Here is a 22,290-nt window from a genome sequence, read left to right on the forward strand (position 1 = left end):
CCTGTCGCACGTGCAAACCACTGGTACCATGATGAGTCAGTAAAAGACGTGAAATGACACATGAATATAGAACAGATATGAAAGCTAGCAAAACTTTGGGGAAAGTTACAGAACTCATCTTAAATTGTGAGAAAGCTCAACTTAATCTCAAAAATAAGCAACAGTGTACATGACATACCATAAATATTAAACTATGAACAATTTAAGAGACAGAAAGCACATAAAATAATGCATGAATAATGTAAGCATCCTGCCCAGGTAAGCGCGGTCATGTGACCAGCACCAGGGCTGTTCGTGACGTCACATTCCCTCCCTCTGCCTCGTTCTGGTCAGCTGATGCTCTCGCGACGCAGTGAGTTTACAACCCAGAAGACTTTAAACGCTGTAAGTAAATCTGCTTTAAAGTTGTTTAACTTTATTTTCCTTAAATCGACACTTTTGAAACATCTTAGGGGAAAGAAGAGCGCGTTTTTCCGGTTTTGGGATGTGTTGTTAAGTGATCTAATTTACTGAGGTAACAACCTGTCGATGATCATTCGCGTTAGGCATTTAAATAATTGATGTAACTGCTTGGAAACAACCGTAATTACTGTATTTCCTTTTTAAAAGAAAGTTCATAAGGGTTTATTTTTTGAAAAGGACCCACCATCTTTCAAAGCGAAGTGAATATTGTGCCATTTTGCTATGCTACTTGTTGACAGATAAACTTGACAGCTACGCTAAATAATATCTAAGCTAAGTTAGTACCCTAGCGTATGTGTTTACTAATCAGACAGTTAAGCGATACAAACAGTGTTTTTACAAGGCACAATTTTTTGTTCTTTAAGTTAGTTGTTTTTGTTTTGTTTGTTTTTTAAGTACAAAGATTACAGACGAGAGCACTCACAGGTTAGCAGTGTGGCTAATAGACTCTATTGTAATGTGTTGTACTGTCAGGGTATGGGACGTTTTTGAACTCTTAAAACCTGTCACATCCTGCTACAGGAGTAAATGTTGCATGCTACAGGATGTGTTTTTTCTGTAAGATCCTGCATAGTTTCACATGTTACATGATGATGCTGTAGTGGCTGTATGTAGCTGTAATTGAGAATGAAAGAATAGCTGGACGCACACAGACCAATGAAAGAGTATCTTGATATTCTCATGGTGTTACATTATTCAGCACGTGTGGAATTACACCAATGACTATTTTACAGGACACTAGAAAAGAAGAATGTTGCATATTGCTTCTGTGTTGGTGATCCTTGGTACAAAGAGTCACATGGCACAGCTTAATACATAATCCAGCCTCTGCACTGAGTTCACTGTACACTCATTCCTTATGAACCATCAAGTTGTTTTACACCCAAAGTAAGACTTTAAAAGGATGTGTGCACAATTAAAAAGGAAATATTTTGAGCGGTTTAATGGAATTCACTGTGAATATTTGGGATTTGGCTTTACGTGCATGGAAAGCATTGTTTTTATGGTCGTTTTGTGTTATTGGTGAATACTCCTGTGTGTTTTGAGATAACAATATCTTCTTCCCACAGCTTTTAGCACATCACATGCTTAAAGAGCGGCAATATGTCAGGAAAGCGTAAAATTCCATTTGTGCACTTTTGAGCACAAGATTACGGAATTTTTCCTAAGGCTTTTTAATGTATTGCTCTATTGTTTTTGATAGGTCACTTGTTCATGACTGTTATATAGCGTATCTGCAAATGCATGATGTATAAGATTTCATATACACAAGCAGGCTGCTTTTACAGTTAAAGGCAAAATATGTAAGATTTTTCAGGGCTCAACATAAAGGACTGTCCGATGGCCCGGGGCCAGCTTAAGAGAAACAATCGGGACAGTGCTTTCCCCTTAGTCACTAAAATATGTTTTCTGCCTGTTGGCGTATGTCTGTGTTCTTATGCAATGTTGCGCCTCATGAATGTTAACTTTTCAGCAATGTCATGAGGTTTCTCCTACCTTATTGGTTGTTGTGGACACTCTTGCATGTGTTGCTTGTTACATTAGCTGATAGAGGAAAAAGACGTTAAGATGGCAATGGCACCGGCAGCCTCTAATTACGAGGCCACACGAAAACGTTACTATTTAACATCTTGGAAGCAGCTATTTACTTGGGTAAACACGATGAAAGAAACGATGCAATTAGGGATGCACCGATACCACTTTTTTGGAATACGAGTACTCGCATTTCAGTACTTGCCGAAACCGATACAGAGTACTTAATGAAAAAACATGATTTAAATTTACAGGTAACAGCTTTAGTCATATAATTTAACAAAAAAACAAAGAACTAGTTTTCCAGTTTGTTGTAAACTCTGCCTCTTTGGACAACACGAGGCATTAACCCCTTACAAGCCGCTCAAACATAGACATTTCTCAAACCGTGGTATCGATTTCAGGTATCGGGGGACTTTTAACGAGTACGAGTACCTTAGAAAATGTGGTATCGAGGCCGATACCCGATACCGGTATCGGTGCATCCCTAGATGCAATGATTTGCACAGTTTGTCGACAGCCTTTTTCGTTGGAACAAGCAATTACTGTAAACCAAACCTAGCAGCTCATGAAAAAAGCGGACAGCACATAGCGTGCATGGTGTCTAAAGATTGCCGGTTACCCTTCATCTGGTCCACTTAACTTTATGGCGAGACATATTTATGTACAACACTGTTTTATTAATATTGGTTTGTTATCTTCCTTACAACAAGATTCCTTTGATATTACTTCTCCATTTCTGTGCACAGTAAATCCTGATATACCTGAAACTAGGGATGCACCGATAGGATTTTTTGGGCCGATACCGATTTAAACAGACAACAGTTACTTCTGTCTGATACTGATATTAAACACTTGTATACAATACTATACAGTTGGTCTATTAGCTAGTTTATAATTTTTACTGAACATGGATTGGATCTAATTAACATTCAACTGACCAACATAATAAGAGAGGCACAAATTAAGCTAAAACAAATATAATAAGACAACATGACAACCTTCTATGGTGGTTTTTGCTATTCAGCATTTTTTTTATTAACAACATTAACTCATTTTTTTTTTACATATAATGGATTTCTTTAATAAACAGATAATGCCAGGGCTATTGCTTTAAACAGAGTATAAATACTGCTACTTGGCAATATTTATGGCATAAAATATGGCATAAAATAATGACAAACAGGTAATAATAAAACATTAATTTGTTACCTCATCCGTGAATATATAAGATAATTCCATACTTCTCTGCATGGTAAAAACGACATCATTCCACTCTCCTTTATAACAACATCAAGCTTCGCCTTAATTTTATTATTGTTAATAGTGACCTCTAGTGGTGAAAATCTACATATTATGCCTTTAAAGCGGTCTGGAAACTGAACATTTTCTCTCTTTATGCCTGGTTAAACTGTTGTTGTAGCTGTCAAGTTCAGCTTACTTGTGGCATCAGAGTTTGTTTGCAAGATTCCTCTTTCTTTAAAGTCAGCAAATTGTGTTGTCAGGCTACATAGTTTAAAAGTAGGAACTGATTCTCTCTAAATAGTATTTGTTTGGTAAATTTTGCGAACTGACGTTAATCTTTTTTTTTTGTGGTGTTTTCCTTCTGGGTAAAGCTGAAAAAAACCATTTTTGTTTTGGTTTGTAATTGTAGCTGCACAGTTGTGCTGAAAAGTCTCTGTCTTGATATTGGAATCATGATCATTAATTTTAATTAATAAAATCTAAAATACTCTATTTTGTGTGTGTTAACTGGATGCTATATTGTATATTGTTGGGGTCATTTAATAAATAATTGTTTTATTAGAAAAAATAAAAAAACAGAGGCATATACGAGCAGAACTAAAGGAATGCCATAATGGACATTTTGTAATAGTTAAAGTACAGATAAATGTAATATCTCCATAATTAATGTGATAAATTGTGTAAAAAACACCTACCTGTATTACCTTTCTAAATAGTTTTTCTTTATTTGTCTTCCTTTTTCTTAGAATATTCTATCCATAGTGCAGTGGGTAGAAAGCAGGGCATTATGGGGGAGCTGTTTCGCAGTGAGGAGATGACCCTGGCCCAGCTCTTCCTTCAGTCTGAGTCAGCCTACTGCTGTGTCAGTGAACTGGGGGAGATCGGCATGGTGCAGTTCAGAGATGTATGTACATGTGCTTCTTTGTTTTTGTTTTTTTATGCACTTTGTGAAATTGACTTCTGTTTTCTGTCGCTTCCTGTTTTGTTTTTCTTCCAGAAAAATTGCACTCTTTCTAATCAGTGGTTAATCAGTAATAGTAGGTTTGAGTCTTCTTTTTTATTTTATTTCAGTTGAACCCAGATGTGAACGTTTTTCAGAGGAAGTTTGTAAATGAAGTCCGTCGCTGTGAAGAGATGGACCGCAAACTAAGTGAGTTAAATTGTCAGTACTGCTGACATAGGGTAAAAATCATTGCTGACAGGCAACGCAACATCATGTGGTTTGGTTAAAAAAAAGTAGATGATCACTGTCTCTTATGCTTCAGTCTCACTCATTTGTCTTTTTTCACCCAAGGATTTGTTGAAAAGGAGATTAAAAAGGCTAACATACCTATATTAGACACAGGGGAGAACCCAGAGGTCCCCTTTCCACGAGACATGATTGACTTGGAGGTACACAAAAAAACAAATTGCGTGTCCAGATTATAGAGTATGGTTAATTCTGTCTTCCCACTTAATTATTGCACCATCTATTTATTCATAGGCCACCTTTGAAAAGCTAGAGAATGAGATGAGGGAGATCAACACCAACCAGGAAGCCCTGAAGAAGAACTTCCTGGAATTGACGGAGCTCAAGCACATCCTCAGACGGACACAGCAGTTCTTTAATGAGGTTTGTGATCTCTTCAAAACTGCTCCCCTCAGCCACATTACCCGTAGTGTGATTTGTAGCAGAAATACCACACTGTGGTATTCATTTGAATTGACATAATAATCAAAACCAATCAATAATCAAACAAACCCAAAAGAGGCACCAAATGTTTTTGATAATGTGACAAAGACAGATGCATGTCTAACAGATTGAAAGGCCATTCTCTGAATTCCTCGTCACATCCCCGCCGATGATGGTGATGTCGAACTGCCCTTCCCAAGACCAGTTCAGCAAGGTGTTCGACTACCTATTCACACTTTGTTCGTAAACGTAAAATAAAAACATCCCTTTGTGTCCATGAAAATGAGTTCCTACCAGGGTGTTCCTTTTCTGTCTTTTGGTCTGTTCTTCATCTGTGCTGTTTAATAACATTTCTGCGCTTTCTCAACGTAAATCTGGACATTAACATATTTTTGTGTTTTTTTTTTGTTTTGTTTTAACATGTCTTAAAAATCACTTGATTTGAGAGTAAGCTGTTAAGCTATTTTCTTCCTTGAAATCGTTCACCTTACACAACATTGGGCTCTCATTAAGTGGTGGGTAGGTGGTTGGGTGACTGGTGGTGTGAGGTTTCTGTCTTAAGTGGTTAAAGATCTGGGTTAGTAAGGGCATGATTGTAGGTTAAAATCTCAGGAGTAACACATAAATTACCAACACTGTGCCCTTGAGTAACAAAACGTTGTCTTTGTGTATATACTTGTTTTCTAAATGAGCAATTATTTATTGCTTAGATTAGCTTGAAGATTAACCTTTTTTTAATGGTTGCTTTATTGACAAGACTTTTGATGTTATGGGTACATAAAAGAACTGTAAGGGTGTTTATGGATTTAGTGCATCTGTGTAAAATTTATTTACCCATTACAAAATACCTTGGTATTATCACAGGTCAAGGGCCATGTTAATTTGTAATTTTTTTAAATAAGATTTTGTTTTGAAACAGACAGGGTTTGGATTAATGCAATAGCATATAATAAAAAAATAAAACAATAGCACTGATATATGTTAAGATATGTCAGTACAAGGTATTTTAAAAGTAAAGCAGCTCAAACATGCATTTTAGTCTGAGACTAGGATAAGCCCTGTCTGGGAAACCGGACCGCCCCTATATGTAAACTTCAGTAAAGCTGAAGATGAATAAAAGTATTAAAATGTTTCTTCTCTTTCTGTCAGATGGAAGATCCTTCACTTTTAGAAGAAGCATCAAATTTATTGGACCCAAATGAGGTTGGACGTGTTGCTCCTCTTAGGCTTGGGTCAGTCTTTTAGCATGTTTTTATTAAACTGTTTTAAATTTAAGGGTAAACATGTGAAACTGTGTAGTCATGTGTTTATCTGTATTCATAGAGTTGTAAAATCCCAGGTGAATAAGAAAGATAGCTAGGTTTACAGGTTATGCTTGTAAAACATGAAGTAATAAACTGATATTGTTATGTAACTGGTGCTAATGCCAGGAGGTTGTCAGTGATCTGTTCAGACCGTTACCGATCTGTTAATTTTACACACCCATCAGATATCAAAGTACTAGGGTTGTGCATCGATGCATCGCGTTCCTCTTTAAAAATACCTGTATGAAATCGATTCTGAATCGCAAGGCTCCGATTCCGTGTTTTATGCACAGCTTGTGCGTGTACTATGGCTTTGTGATCAGTAGGAAGTCCTTATTAATCTAAAATCACTGAGTTTGAGTCGTTTATAATGTGCATTTAAAAAAGCAACACTCGTCAAACACAATCTGAAGAACTGTGATAAAAATATGCCTCTAGATATTTCCTGGAATAGCGTTTGTAATGGTCTCTGCACGAGAGCGCCCTATGGCTTTTGGATGTGCCGGCATTTCACCGTAATTCATTAAAATTCATTCATTGAGAAAACACGCATTTGCACGATTAATTGTCACACCACTACAGAGTACTAGAAACAGAAAAGTTGTAATTTTTTATACTAATATAAAGATGCTAAATGCACATTGACTTTTACATTTTAACCCTGGATGCAGGTTTGTTGCGGGTGTGATAGGCAGAGAAAGAATTCCCACCTTTGAAAGGATGCTGTGGAGAGTTTGCCGTGGCAACGTCTTCCTCCGGCAGGCAGACATTGATGACTCACTCGAGGACCCCACCACAGTAAGTACCCTTTTTTTGCCCAATGAACAATTAACTAGGCATGTTTCTGTAGTAAATACATTTTTGTAATATTTCTTGATGAAATGTTAGTTTTTATTTTGGAATTTCCAATTAAATGTTCGTTTTGTCATTTTTCTTAGGGCGACCGTGTGCACAAGTCTGTGTTCATAATTTTCTTTCAGGGCGACCAACTAAAGAACAGAGTGAAGAAGATTTGTGAAGGGTATGATAAAAAAATTTATTGATTTTTTTTATTGTGTGTGTTTGCCAAGTGTTTGTCTAAAGAAACCCTACAAAAATAATGAATTTATTTTTGTCAGTGACCAACATGATTATGTAACTTGGTGATGTTTCTTAGGTTTCGGGCTTCTCTGTACCCCTGTCCTGAGACACCTCAAGAGAGAAAGGATATGGCAGCCGGTGTGAACACTCGAATTGACGATCTCCAGATGGTAAGAAATGTTCACACATGCAAAATATTACTCACACAGACTTAACTCTGCCCATAACAAAACTTTTGACAATTTTGGACAATATGAGTCAAGTTAAAGTCTATATTTTTCTAAAATAGCTCCTGGTTTATTAATTTTTTTGTTCATGTTGCATGGCAAAGTAAAGGTGGATCATTTTGAAATCTAGTAGACCCTTTTACAGCCCACGTGATCAAATAGTTGCGCGCGCATTTTGGCAATGGAAGTGGTGTTGTTCCCCAGTGGTTCTAACGTGTTAGCAACTCAGAAAGTTTATCAAAACGGTTTCCCAGCATCAAAATGTCTGGTTGTTGCGTTTACGGGTTGCACTAATATTTGTATATTTTTATTATATATTTATATTTTATATTTGGCCATCTGCTAACATTGTCCTCTCTATGTGTCCTCTTTTGAGTATCTGATGATTTTGTAATGATATTAACCACTTACCTGTCACTCCACCCTTTTGAGTGGGGGGTGAAAAGTTGATGTGTAGCTTCAAATTAATATAACTTTGGCATTTTTTGGTCTAAAAGACTAATCTTGGTCTTGTTTTAAAGAAGACAATGTAAGGGTTTTCACTGATGTTTCTGGATGTGAAAATATTTAACAGAAAAATTGTTATAGCAGTTTAAATTTATTATAATAATTAAAAATAATACAATAACATATTAATTTGATAAATACAATTATAAAAATGAAAATGTTTCACAAAAGTTATAATGTAAACATGAGGCCATATGTCTCAAGCAGTTGTGATCCAAATTTTAAGTTAAAATCACAAAAAATGAGGTTTGTGTAACACTTTTAGTGGTTTTACCAACAACGGCCACTAGGTGTCAACGGTTTGCTGCATTCTCTTGTCACAAATTGATGAAATACTGTCACTGCATTATTATAACTGCTAAAACGTTTTGAAATATGAAAACTACATTCTTGGAGCTTTCCAATGATATATAGTTTGTCAACATTTTTGAAGATTTATAATATGATATTAGAATTATGAATATATAAAATTAATATGCTTTCCTATGGGGGGTGGGGTCATGTATCTAAAAACTGTCACTACATTATGTCTATCATCAGATGACCTTGAAATATAAAAACTACATTCTGAGAGCTTTCCAGTGATATATAGTTTATCAAGATTTTTTAGGTTTACAGTAGGGGTTTAGTGCTAGACATATGTAAAAACAAATTGGGCCTACATGTTGGCATGTGACCTTTTAGAAATTGACTCTCACTACGTCATTTCTTTCCAAAAATTTTGATGAAATATGAAAACTACACTCTAAGAGCTTTCCAAAGATAGATAGTTTGTCAAGATTTTTTAGGTTTAGAACAGGGTATTAGTGCTATACATATGTAAAAACAAATTGGGTCCACCTGTGGCCCGTGACATTTTAGAAACTGACTTTGACTACGTCATAATTTTCCAAAAATTGTGATGAAATATGAAAACTACACTCTTAGAGCTTTCCAAAGATACATAGTTTGTCAAGATTTTTAGGTTTAGGATAGGGTATTAGTGTTATAAATATGTAAAAACAATGTGGGCCCGCTTGAGGGCCCGTGACCTTTTAGAAAATGACTTACACTATGTCAACATTTTCCCAAAATGATGATGACAAATGAAAACTACACTCTTAGAGCTTTCCATTGATATACAGTTTGTCATGATTGGATAAGAATTAATATGCAAAACACTGAAGTAATTGTAGGCATCCCACCGGTGGGACAATGCCATTTAGCAGTACATAAATGTTTTGAGGCGCACTCTCTTTAAAATTGAATCAATTACTCTCCCTACATAATTTATTTTATAAAACACTGCTGAAATATGTATTCTAGAGGCTTAGACCTTTCCAAAAATATATAGTTTGTCATGATTCAATAAACATTTACATCCAAAATATTGAAGTAAACCTGTTCCTCTACAGGAACAGTGACAGTTAAGTGTTAATTAATTTAGTGATTTTAATAAAACACAATAACAGTTAGTAAACAGTTAAAATCTGGTGATGATGGAGGACTGCCCTTGGATGCTTTATCACAGAGTGCCCCACATATTATTAAGAAAGCCAATAAGCTCAAAAATGCATATTGGCATTGAAGTAATATGACTGAATTTGATTTCACAGTACTTTGATTGATGTTTTTTGCTTTGTAAACTGAGTAAGTGAGTAACCTAATGAAATTACACGCTGTTAAAATGATCAAGAACCCGCTGCTGTAATGAACAGATTAGATTAGACTTTCAGTCTCAACACACTGCACAGCGTGCGTGCGTGTGTGTGATTTCTATCTATTTACATCTTTCTGTCTATTTTTAAAATATTCTGATTGATGTCATCTCTTTTTTCATTCCCTGTCTCGAGACAGACCTACTGTAAACTAACCTACTCACTGTACGTATGGTTCAGATTCATTTGACTAAATTAGTCTCCTGTTTACATGAGTGTATAGTCACTGTTTATCAGTCTGTACAATGGCCATTAGATCCTATTAGGGGCCACTGCTGGCCATAATGGGCGACTGCCAGATGGTTTTATAGCTTTGGGTCTTTAAGTGAATCTCTCACGATGCCTTATTTGGCATGGAAAACTTGGTGAGTGACATTTACATAGTGACCATACCTGCCCACTAACACAGACGCCCATTCACTCACACAGTTTTACCACAAGGCGGGGTAGTTGATTTCCCCATACTTCGTTCTCACATTAGATTTGATCAGGGTCTTCAGCATGGTGACATGCCAAGTGTCATGCCTAACAACGCCCTTGGGCCATAACAGTTTTCACTGCACATCTGAGCTCAGCTCACTTTTTTCTAATCGAGTAACCAAATAAGAAGGTTTGTGACTGTTAACTTCTTCTGCAAGGTCCGATTTCATTGATTCACACAATATGTTCTTTATAACACCCTCAAATCAAGTTAGGATGATATGAATTATCAGGTTTGCACTTGCCAGTAAAGAGCATGCCAGTCTTATTGCTTGAATGTTGGCAGTACTGGGAAAAGGGGAACATTCATGAGAAATGTATGTTCGTTTTTAGGTTCAGCTTGTTTCTTTAAATCGGATGATATAATTTGAAAGGAAATTTTTTGTATTATATTTTACAAATACAAAAAAGAAACATTTTCACTAGTGATCTTAGGCCATTTATACCTTGTAAAAATATGCATTTTGGTTGATCGGCTCACGAGTGGACAAAAGAGACACATTCCTATTTACACACCTGGTGTTTTTAATTCATCTCTTTTTAATTCATCTCTTTTCCCCACTTTTGACCGTTTCTGTCCTCATTACTTACCTTAATGGGATGGTCATTAAAACACTAGTGGGAGATATGACTGGTTTAAGTTGATGTATTGCATGTGTTGTTAGTAAACATGTTTCACTTTCTTTTGTACATGTATATGTAAGGGCTTTCTCAAATATTTAAGAAAAATTAATGAAATTTACTTAAGTGACTTTCGCATGCAAAATGAAAACAAACGCAAAATGAAGCCAAAATTATGTTAGATGTTATCAACAGTGTCGGGCAAGTTACTCGAGCTTTGAATAGGCACTTTAAGATTAGGGCTGGTTATCGATTCAGATGTTCCAGATTGATTCGATTTCGATTCACAAGCTATCAAAACGATTCAATTTCGATTCTTGATCCGATTTTCAATTCCGGTTCTCAACTCGATTCTCGATTCGATGGTAACATCACGCAAAGGCAAAAAAAGGGTGACATCTAGTGGAGAAGACTAGTTAAATAGATTAACGTTAATCTTACGTTCAAAGTTTGCGGAAATAAAATTGGCTTGTGAGAATCAATTTTGAATCGACCACGAAAAAATATATACACCAGGTGGCGCCCTTCCGCAACTTTTTAAACCCGGAAGTATTGCCCTATGGCAAGCTGCTGCATGTCCGTGTCTGTTTTAAAGATCGCTCTGAATGGGATCTCTATGAAAAGTCTGTCACAAAAATTGAATTATTTCTGCTTTTTGCTCAAAATATGGTGTTTTTGCAAAAACCTACCCATATTCAAAAGCTGATTGCAAAAGAACCACTAAAGGTAGGATGAAACGTTTTTTTTTGTTTGAAAGCAGAGGGTCTGTTCTTTCATTTGGTATATTGTATGTTTATATATTTAAAGAAGAACATTTTCTGGAAGGCATTAAACTTTGGTGAAAATCATGAAAAACGCTGGCGCTGGCTGGCAACTTTTTTTAAAAACGCTGGCGGTGAAAGAGTTAAGATACATGTCTATATTTGACGCGCACCGCGTCCAAATTGCAGTTCAAATACAAAATTAAAGTAAAAATGAACATTCTGCATACAGCACCCGGAAACAGACATACTATTTTACCCGTAGCTTTTTCCTGTGTGGATGCTGGTTGCGCGGCATTGGTCAAATATTCAAAATAATATTTTTGAAATGCATTGTTGTAACGCGCATTTCTAAGGCTGTAACGAGTACAATATTACCAAAATTTATGTTACAGAAAAACTAATACATGACTGTAATTTTTTATATTTTGTAATGCGTTACTCCCAACACTGGTTATCAATGATATCCTAAACACCTTGCTAACACTGCAGGTTTGTACTAAAAATCTAAACTGACTTTATCTTAATAGGCAAAAAATAGTCTTTTGTGGCTCTTCAAACCCATTTAGCCACATGAGCTTCTACCCCACAAAAGCAAGATTTATGAAACTCTGCGTACATTTCTACGTATAGGTCACCCATGCACATACAAGAGAATGTAGTATGTGTCCCAGGACGTGCGTTGTCGCATTGCGCATGCGTCAAACATCTGCGTACGAGTCAAATAAACAATACTTTGTAAGGCTGTACGTTTCGTACGTGCGATCGAACAGACTATACAGACTACACTCCTGGCTTCAGTGAGACTTCTTGTGCAGAAGAGATCTACAGTTCATGTGTTCACCTTCCCACCCTCACCCTCCCACAGTTCTAGTGAAAGTTCCTCCTTGTGCATACTCACATTTTCAGCGCGTTTGTCCTTGATGTTTCCTACACTTGTTTACTGATCCTCTCTGTCTCATCTCACACCCTAATATCACACACAAGCTCTATTTAAATCTACTATGCTTCTTTACTTTCCACTGCCTACATAAGGGACCGTCCTAACCTTCATGCAACCTCATAAGTGACAAATAGCAGACACAAACATTAGGTAAAAGTGCATCCTATGTAACACCTTTTCTCCGAAGCAAGATTTTGCTTTCTTAATCCGATATGTTGAAATTTGTCTTTCAGTGCGTAAAGTTGAAGTCAACTAAGGTAGTACACTACAACCTTTAAAAAATGCTGCCCCCCTAGGAAGCTCCCTAGGTTTTGGAACACAGCCACAGATCCGTTTGCTCTCGGTTTTCAACAAATGTAAAGGAGCAGATCCAAACACCGAGTGCTGACAGAGGTGGGACAGAGCTCTTGAGTTCCATGTCACTGACTCACTTCAAACTATTAGCGGTCCTGTTTGTCCCCTGGGTGTGATAAGAATGGTCACTATGTGTCTGTTCTGTGTGTCAGTCATGATTTGTTAATCTTTCTGTGCTCCTCTTCTTGCCCTAGTGATAATACAGCTTTAGTGTTATGCCCTGGTGCACAAGAATGCTATATGTGCTGTGTGTCTCTCTTCCTGTTTGGGACAGACAGAAGGCATTATTGAGGATTACATAAATCCCAGATTGTGCAGATTTGTCTGATTGTAAGTGTGGATGAGTCTCTGTGTGGGGGGTTTTCTAGTGTGGGAGAGTGAGTCGAATTTCAGAGTGGGCAGTTGGGTACGTCCTTCCAGTGTGGGTGAGAATGTGCGCTTCAATATTAAGGTTGGCAGCGTATCTTGTTTTGAATGCCAGGGTGATATTTGTGCACTGCCATGGCCACTCCTGAATGATTGAGAAATCCACCTTGCCTAAAAAAGATTTAGTGGCTGTGTTCATACATTGAGTGTTTGGGACTGACAACCGTATTTACTTACTCTTTTACATATATATTTATATATATATAAACAGGACTTATCTTGTTAAAATGTCCAAATTTACAGAAAAAAAGTCTGTTCACATCCTGGTACAAAAAAAATGTTTTTGGTCTATATTGCAGATTTTGCCCTTCATCCATTAAAATTTTATCAAGCCTTAAAGTTCAGCATAATTAGGTGGCGACATTGAGTGACGGGTGAATTGGCGCTGCTGTCACTACCGTCAAGCCAGACGGGTGTGGTTTCAGTAACCAGGCACTTCTGCTCCACCCACATTCCTCCTCTTTGCCCATAGTGATGCGTTGCCAAGATGTGCCTTAAAAAAGCTCTTCAGAATCCTACTGGTGATGTCACCGACTCTATGACTGTGTCCGAAAACTAAGGAGACTTACTTGTTGTCTCGCTATCTCATGAGACAATGACTTTAGTGGCATGAAGGCAGCTTTGGGAAACGCATTCGGCCAGCCTTCATAGGCAACGTAATGGAATTTTGTTAAGGTGCTCTAAGCAAATTCACACGTTTTAGGCCATTAAACATTTTGTTTCATACAGTTAACATCTCCTCACTATCTGCTAGCTGCCTGTCCCCTGAACACACTGTAAAAATGTGTTCTCTGTAGACAGCCCAGGCTCCACAAACTGCAACAAAAACAAAGTGGTCAAACCTACCACCACGAAACATAACAAACGTGTTCCAGCCAATAAATGACAAGAAGGATTTGGGAGTGGGGGTTGGGCGCGTTCATGACTCTTTCAGAAACCACGGAAGGGAGGGGAAGGGGAGTGACGTCCCACAGATTCGCTTAGGGCACCTTTAATATAAATGGAGAGTGCCTTTGTGATAACTAATCCCATATTTTAAAACTGCAATACTAATTTATCACTAGAAATGAAATCAAAATGTGTAAAAAGTGAAAATGTATATAAATGTAAATAAATTTGTGCTCCAGTCCATTTCTTGCTCGCTATTTTATTTTTTCGAACTCTACCGGGCTCGACCAATCACCTTTCCCGAGCACACCAACGCATAGAATTTTGGGACAAGACGACATTGAATTTGGACATGCCTTGATGCCTTCGAAGGCGGCATTTTACAGGTTTTAGCAGCCCTGTTTAATGTAGAGGTCTGCATCACTTCCAATTTGACTTCATTCCACTTCCTGTTTTGACCCCATCTCTTTCTCCGTGCTGTGTTTTGCAGGTGTTAAATCAGACTGAGGATCACGGGCAACGAGTGCTGCAGGCGGCTGCTAAGACTCTTCGTGTTTGGTTCATCAAAGTGAGGAAGATGAAGGCCATTTATCACACTCTGAACCTCTGCAACATTGATGTGACACAGAAGTGTCTGATTGCTGAGATATGGTGCCCTGTGTCTGATCTAGACTCCATTCAGTTTGCACTTCGCCGGGGCACGGTAAGGACTTGCACAAATACAAACCAATGAAATGGGAAATGAAAATTCAAAAGGCAAAATATTAGGGACAGGCAGCCAATTTGGTTTTATCATTGTAGTTTCCAGTGTTATTTATTTTTAAAGCCCCCTGTGCTGAAAATCAAGGTTTTAGTGTTGCTTAAGTTTTTTTTTTATATCTATGTGGTGTTTGTGATATGCATTAAGACAAACCATGTGCAAAATAAACTGTAGTTTACTAAAGAGAGTCTCAAGAATGCGATTTTAAACCGCCCATGTTTTCTACATCACAAGCATGTTGTGTAGCCAATGACGTCAATTTGTTGACCAAGCTGGTGTGATTGAGTGGAGATGCAGACTAATTTGCATATTCATGAATGCACATATACTAAATAAGTTAAGGGTGTAGTTACATTCAAGCTATTTTAAGGTTTGATAAAATTATTTTCACAGGAAAAACATTGAAATATGTAATTTTGATGATCAACCACTAAAAATACCAACTTTGGTATGTTTCATATGTCTGAATGGTAAACTATGGTTGAGTTAGGGGCGATTACATATTGCGTTTTTTTGCACGCTCAAGTTTGTTATTTCAAATGTAGGCGCGCGGTATGCACGCTCACAACGGAAATGACATGCTAATTTTTTCCAAGCCAGTCCGCACCACATCGAGTTAAAGACATTTCAACTTTTCAGAATGCCGCAAGCGCACCGCAACCAACGGTCGCGTTTTCCCATCGGTTTTAGATGCGAAATGTGAACCGCCCCTTAAGGTGCCTTTTTGAGTGATGTATTCATGGTGAATCTGTAGTCTAAAGGGCTGTGTCAAGTTCATATTAGGCTAATATTGGTTTCTCCGCACTAATTACAGCCACGCATGTGTTGTCTCCAAGGAGAATCCGCTTTGTTCTTATCACATACAATGAGTCACACTTTGTGAGCATAACTTGATGTCCCATTATCTCATGACACACATATACACATGCACACAGGGGACCGAGTGTTAGGACGGAATGCCCAGATGCTTTTACATTGAGTCATGAGAGCTGTCAGATCAAAGTTTGCATTTCCCTGTGGTCAAGAGCAGCTGAAACCTTACCCTCATCTGCCCTCCTCAGAGCGCCACAAATGGGCTCTGTCCATCACTTCTGCCGTGCTCTGATGGATAAATGGATGAAAAGATGGATGAGATATGGCTGTTCCCATCTGCTCCCTTACTTTTCAATGTGATCTAAATTAAAGGATAGGTTAAGGCTTCTCATATTCACAGCAGTAGGAGTGGCATGCTTGCAACATATACAGTATGTGCATGATTGCTTTAGCAGTAGATTTAAGATTCTCATAACCTACTGCTGAACGTTTGTGCATGGTGCATGGTGTTAGGAATGGTCCAAATTCTCACACCTTACGTGATGAGGGAAAAGTTTTTATGTAATACCTGCAATTCATGTCGTGATAGGTTGTAGTGTAGGGTTCAGAGATCACTGGAATGTTAACCTTGTAACAAGTACAGCTTAAGAGGATTAAGTTGCACAGATTCACCTTCTGTTTCTCTGTGTCTGTCTCTGTCTGCATTTATGGGGTTAATACAGGTTATATATAGGTAATATAGTAGTGGATTTACAGAGACCTAAATATGGATTCTCGCAGCCTGGTGGAAACTGTTTTATAATCCTTGTAAAGCATTTTTATTGGTAAAAAGCAGATTCCTTGTGTGCAAACAGTATTTTCAGAAATGTGCTGGTTCAAAGTCTATTCTTACACATGGTATTCTTCCTCATGCCTGATTTAACTAGTAGCTATTAATACCAGCTGTCTTACACATTGCCTCAACACGCCCTTAAACGCGCTATAGATTTTGGTTAATACGCTCAGGTACATATAAAGAGCTAAGATGCAGAACCCTTGTAAATTAGCATTTTTTTTATCAGACTCTTAATGTATTCTGCCAACATCTGGTATTTCTGAATGGCCTGAGGCTAAGATTTGAAGAGAACATATTTAAAGAATGTATAATATGTGCAGAGAGCATTCGGTTTATATTATTATCTCATTTTTGAAGGAGGTAGCATTTAATGGCTTTTGCTTCTTATGGCGCTTTTACATTGCATAGTACCCCACGGTTTGGTTTGGGTCAGGTCGGGTCAGGTCACCTCATTTTGGCTTGGTTAGCTTTTCCATCGAGTTTAGTATCACTTCAGAGTGGGAGGGATTATAGGCGTGCCATTATATTTGGGGTGCCTACTGCTGTGACATCATACAAGTGAGAACGTTGTTGTACATTCCCATACATTCATTTATTTCTCAGTCCGCCACAAAATTAATATTGACCACCACAAAGATGTTTGCACATCGCGTTAAACACTACATCTCTCTCGCATGACGGTTTCTGTACAAACACCCGAGGCGTCAGTTGACACGCTCCGCTGTGCTTCATTTAAGGTGCATTTAAGCATATATGCGGATGTGCGTGTCACGAATGTGCTGCCAAAAACTGCAAGTCTGGAAAAAAATGGTGTTCCTGATTCTCAACCTGTGGATGTTTTTCATCGCTAAAAGGGTGTTTGGGAACTCATAGCAGAGCACAGATGACATGTTTGCTCAAGACAGCGCAAGCTAGCATGAAGGTAAAGCTAATCTTTTACATTATAGCGATGACGCTAGTAGTGACGATTCTCTCAGACCAATCAGTGATCTACAGTGTTTTTGCGACACGTTTTGGTATCAGCTCGGGTCGCTTGGAACCCCAACCGAGGTGGTACTAAAAAATTATCGGGTACTACGTACTGCACCCAGTGGAAAAGCCCCCAAAAGTAAGCTGACCCAACCCATGGGGTACTATGCAATGGAAAAGCGTCAATCTTAGCTCCTTATATAGAGAGAATGTGCATGTATGTGACCCAGGACCACAAAAGTAGTCGTAAGTCGCACGGGTATATTTGTAGAAAAAGCTAAAAATACATAGCATGGGTCCAAATTATCGATTTTTCTTTTATGCCAAAAATCATTAGTATGTTATGCGAGGATCATGTTCCATGAAGATGTTTTGTAAATGTCCTACTGTAAATATATCAAAACTATATTTTTGTGATTGAATGCAGACAAATCACGATCAAAATTGCCAGAATCTCACCTACAAACATCGCTGTGCTATACGTTCCTAGGGGATATCCTATTCAAGTTTGTTTTTTAGGGAAAAGCATTCATGGGGGAAAAGTTTCCCTATTCAGTCAATAACGTCATTACAGCTGTAAGCCAGAAGGGAGCGTTAAAATAATCATTTTTATTATTAATATGCATGGTAAAGACTTGATCAGATGTTAATATTTAAAAAAAAATGTGCACTCTCAAGTTCCAGATTTTCAAATCGGCCTATCCTAACAAACCATATATCATTGAAAAGCTTATTAATTTAGCTTTCGGATGATGTATGAATCTAACTTTCAAAATTCACATACTGAAACTGTAACCATTAATCGTTTAGCAAAAAATCAACTAAAAAGTAAATATGATGGCATTTGTACGAAAGCAGTTTATCATTGCATAGACAAATAAAAGTGGTAAGCCACTGCACAGAAAAACTGTAATGCTTATTTACATGCATGGAAAAAATCTGCCTGTTTTATTCAGGAAAAAAGTGGATCCACTGTTCCATCCATCCTGAACAGAATGCAAACCAAACAGACGCCACCCACCTACAACAAGACCAATAAGTTCACCTCTGGCTTTCAAAGCATCGTTGATGCCTATGGCATCGGCAACTACCGGGAGATCAACCCAGGTAACCCTCACATCCACACAATGAACATTCCAGGATTTCTTCGGACAAAGACTTGACTAAATGAGCTATATAAAAATACATACAGAATGTAAAGCAAACTAACAATGGCTGCGTCTGAAAGCTTTAAAATGTTGCTGTCAAGGGATGTCTGAATCCAGTGTTGGGTTTACTTCCTGTCTCCTGAGATACCTTCATTGTCCTGTACCACAGTTCTATGCATGGCGTGCACGGAGAGTGTGTTATTGGTCGAGCCTGGTTAAGTTAAAATAAAAAAAATTAAATGGTGGCCAAGGAAACAGCTGGAGCACAAAATTAGTGTAAATAAAGTTATATTTTAACATATGGAAAGTTTCGTTGCAAAACGAGATAACTCTGTTTTTAACATTTTTGTCAAAACATGTTTATTATTATGTTAACATGTTATTATTTTGTTTTATGATGCTGTATTATTTAAGTTATGAAGGTTTAAATCAAAACAAAATAACTGCAGTTGAATTGATATTAATTGGAATGCACAACCAAAAAACGAGATTTCTGAAAAATTATCTCGTTTTGCAACGAAACTCTTCATATGTTATCACAGCCCCACCATTAAGAGGATTAGATATATAGCTCATTCTAGCTATTTCTGGGTTCGTTGGGAAACGATTTCTCATTCTCCATGTTTGTGTTCAGCTCCATACACCATCATCACCTTCCCCTTCCTGTTCGCGGTTATGTTTGGTGATCTGGGCCACGGTCTCCTCATGGTCTGTGCTGCACTCTATCTCGTACTGCGAGAGAGACGACTAATTGCCCAGAAAAATGAAAATGAGGTATCCATTAGTTCACCCATTCATCTATCCATTCATTCATCGATCACAGAATGTATTGTTGTTCCACTAGTTCATATCATTTGATAATTGGTAATGCCAAGTAAATGTAAAAACCACACTGTTGTCCATCTATTTATCTTTCAAGATGTTTCAAATGGTGTTTGCGGGCCGGTACATTATTCTCCTGATGGGATTGTTTTCTGTGTATACTGGAATCATCTACAACGACTGTTTCTCCAAATCTCTCAATGTCTTCGGCTCAGGCTGGAGCGTCAGGCCCATGTTTACAGGAGACAACTGGACGTGAGTTGTACATTTCAATGCGCTAATGTTATATAAAGCCAGACACATCTGACGAACTCTTTGATTTGTTTTTGTTTTTTCATAATCAGAAAAGTGATTCTTTCTCCTCATTCAGATTAGGGTGTTGTTGTTTTTTTAATCATCTAGGTTTAAGACTTTAGAAGACAACAGGATACTACAGCTGGACCCGGCTGTGCCAGGAGTGTTTGGTGGACCCTATCCTATCGGCATTGACCCAGTAAGCATCAAGAAGAATGATCTTTTAAGAAGCGTACACTACATGTCAAAATATATAATTGTTTCTCCTCCCCAACAGATTTGGAACATTGCCACCAACAAGCTGACGTTTCTGAACTCCTTCAAGATGAAGATGTCCATCATTCTGGGAGTCATTCATATGCTGTTTGGAGTTACTCTCAGTCTCTTCAATCACATGTACACATCCGACCAGTTACTCGATAGGTTACTTCATGCTGTCTGTATTTAAATTTAAAGCTTTAAATGTATTTTTGTCTGTTTGTGAAGGTACTTTAAGAAAAATCTGAACATCTTTCTGGGCTTTATTCCTGAGATCATCTTCATGAGCTCTCTGTTTGGATACCTAGTATTGATCGTCTTCTACAAGTGGACAGCTTACGATGCCAAGACCTCAAAAGACGCCCCCAGTCTGCTTATAGCCTTCATCAACATGTTCCTCTTCAACTACAACGATCCCACCAACAAACCTTTATACACGGGACAGGTAGACACAGAGGCCAGGTGATGTCATAATATGATAAAAGCACAATGAAAATAAATTTTTTTCTCTTTTCTCTAACTCTAGATGGTAATTCAATCTCTGTTAGTTGTCATAGCTCTCGCCTGTGTGCCGTGCATGCTCATAGTAAAGACGCTAGTTATGCGGAGGCAGCATCTCTGGAGAAGAAACCTGGTAAGAACTTACTGTATCTAAAACACTCACACACCGTAACCAAGTAAAATTCAAACGATATGACATTTTTATTTATAGATTTTTTTGTATAGCACAATTTTTTTTTTATACATGGAGGTTTTTGTGATGACTTTTATTGTGTATATTATGATTATTTTCCATGGGCTTCCTTACAGGGAACACATAACTTTGGGGGAATCCGTGTGGGTAATGGCCCTACGGACGATGAAGCCGGGATTATCCAACATGACCAGTTGGCCCAAAACACAGAAGAAGAGCCTGAGGTGAGGAGACTTCCTGTCTGTCTTTCTATCATAACCTGTAGCCAGTGTCCTTGGTGTTGGCCAAAGCTTTAAATTACATATGAGGCAAAATAAGCTCAGGTTTCTGACTAGGCTCCTCTACAGCATTTTTTGTGCTTTAAAGGTGACATAGAATGATTGAACGGAGTATTTATCCTTGTTCTGTGATGTGACATGTAGACAAAAAATGTTTTGTTTGGGTCTGTAATGCCTTAAAAGCTTCCTAAAACCTCTCTCAGATAGCTCTATTAGGGTGGGGGATTTTAAACAATTGGTTTTGCACCTATTTGGCTCCCCCTACTGGCTTAACTTGCAATCTCATTACTGATTGGCTGACTTTGCTGCCACTCAAAAACGTAGCCAATTATTTTAAAGTGGAGGGGCAGTTAGATGCCTGTGATGTCATAAGCATCAGTTTTTCAGATTGGACCGTTTTCTGCCTGACATTTTTAAAAGAGGAATTTCTATGAGACTGAGATGTTTAGCATATCTTGCCCTTTTTGTATGTTTGTGAATGCGGGTAGACTACAATTATTCAACAAAGACAAGGTAAAAATGGTTTTTCATTCTCTGTCCCCTTTAAAATAATGTAAAATAAGCAAAACGTCATAATGCTGAGTTTACACCAACCGCGTTTCAGGCGTCAAAATCGCGTCTACCGCGTGGTTTGCCGCTTGAACAATTTGGATGCATTCGCGCGTGTAGAGCGGAGTAGACGCGCAGTTAAAGCAAGCATCACAAACTCTGCTTCAGAGGTAAACTCCGCTTCTTGTGAGAGGGGCAAGTGCTATGCGGTTGTCTGTTTGCAAGATGACTGATGTTGCATTTATCGAGAGAGTTACCAGTTTGTATTTGGTAACCTTACTATAGGGGGAAAATAAACGACGCGGGTCGGTAAACATTACGTGACTCAAAAGTGAAGTGTGTATTACAACTTACCATGTTGCCCAATGTCCTCACTGACACTCTTCCAAGCGAGGTCCTTTTTAGGGCACACTCACATTATCCAAACCAAACCAAACCATGCCCCAGCACGATTGTCACCCCTCCCTACTCCCCCATGTGCACGCACTTACACTGTACATTTTAACGATCCGAGTACGGGCACGCTTTTGTAATCAAGATGCGATTGTTTTGAAAAAAGCAGGAAGTAAAGCTCTCTCTTAACACTGGAACCCACTGTAATGATAAGTCTGTGTTTTTTATTCGGAGTCGTTTGGTGCGCAATTACAGACAGCCCTCTCACATGTCATCA

General features: G+C 38.0%; 1 protein-coding gene across 6 annotated transcripts in view; it reads left to right on the plus strand.

Annotated features, from left to right (window-relative positions):
• The first annotated feature begins 302 nt into the window (after nucleotides 1–302).
• The window catches only part of atp6v0a1a (ATPase H+ transporting V0 subunit a1a), a 29,037-nt gene continuing 7,049 nt past the window's right edge, over nucleotides 303–22,290 (plus strand). For 2 of the 6 annotated variants that reach the window (XM_065273130.2, XM_065273133.2), the window contains exons 1-19: nucleotides 303–384; nucleotides 3,987–4,144; nucleotides 4,312–4,390; nucleotides 4,535–4,632; nucleotides 4,724–4,852; nucleotides 5,040–5,126; nucleotides 6,062–6,144; nucleotides 6,888–7,014; nucleotides 7,155–7,237; nucleotides 7,373–7,466; nucleotides 14,691–14,903; nucleotides 18,534–18,684; nucleotides 19,360–19,499; nucleotides 19,645–19,802; nucleotides 19,950–20,040; nucleotides 20,119–20,237; nucleotides 20,328–20,544; nucleotides 20,626–20,733; nucleotides 20,910–21,017. In XM_065273130.2, the coding sequence (XP_065129202.2) occupies nucleotides 4,028–4,144; nucleotides 4,312–4,390; nucleotides 4,535–4,632; nucleotides 4,724–4,852; nucleotides 5,040–5,126; nucleotides 6,062–6,144; nucleotides 6,888–7,014; nucleotides 7,155–7,237; nucleotides 7,373–7,466; nucleotides 14,691–14,903; nucleotides 18,534–18,684; nucleotides 19,360–19,499; nucleotides 19,645–19,802; nucleotides 19,950–20,040; nucleotides 20,119–20,237; nucleotides 20,328–20,544; nucleotides 20,626–20,733; nucleotides 20,910–21,017 (2,202 nt within the window). In that variant the 5' untranslated portion in view covers nucleotides 303–384; nucleotides 3,987–4,027. Of the gene's footprint in view, nucleotides 385–495; nucleotides 515–3,774; nucleotides 3,889–3,986; nucleotides 4,145–4,311; nucleotides 4,391–4,534; nucleotides 4,633–4,723; nucleotides 4,853–5,039; nucleotides 5,127–6,061; nucleotides 6,145–6,887; nucleotides 7,015–7,154; nucleotides 7,238–7,372; nucleotides 7,467–14,690; nucleotides 14,904–18,533; nucleotides 18,685–19,359; nucleotides 19,500–19,644; nucleotides 19,803–19,949; nucleotides 20,041–20,118; nucleotides 20,238–20,327; nucleotides 20,545–20,625; nucleotides 20,734–20,909; nucleotides 21,018–22,290 lie in introns of those variants that run through there. The other 4 variants (XM_065273134.2, XM_065273135.2, XM_073813911.1 and 1 more) reach the window with 3 other exon arrangements.

The sequence above is a fragment of the Paramisgurnus dabryanus genome, chromosome 3, assembly GCF_030506205.2.
Source record: "Paramisgurnus dabryanus chromosome 3, PD_genome_1.1, whole genome shotgun sequence".
Classification (NCBI taxonomy): domain Eukaryota; kingdom Metazoa; phylum Chordata; class Actinopteri; order Cypriniformes; family Cobitidae; genus Paramisgurnus; species Paramisgurnus dabryanus.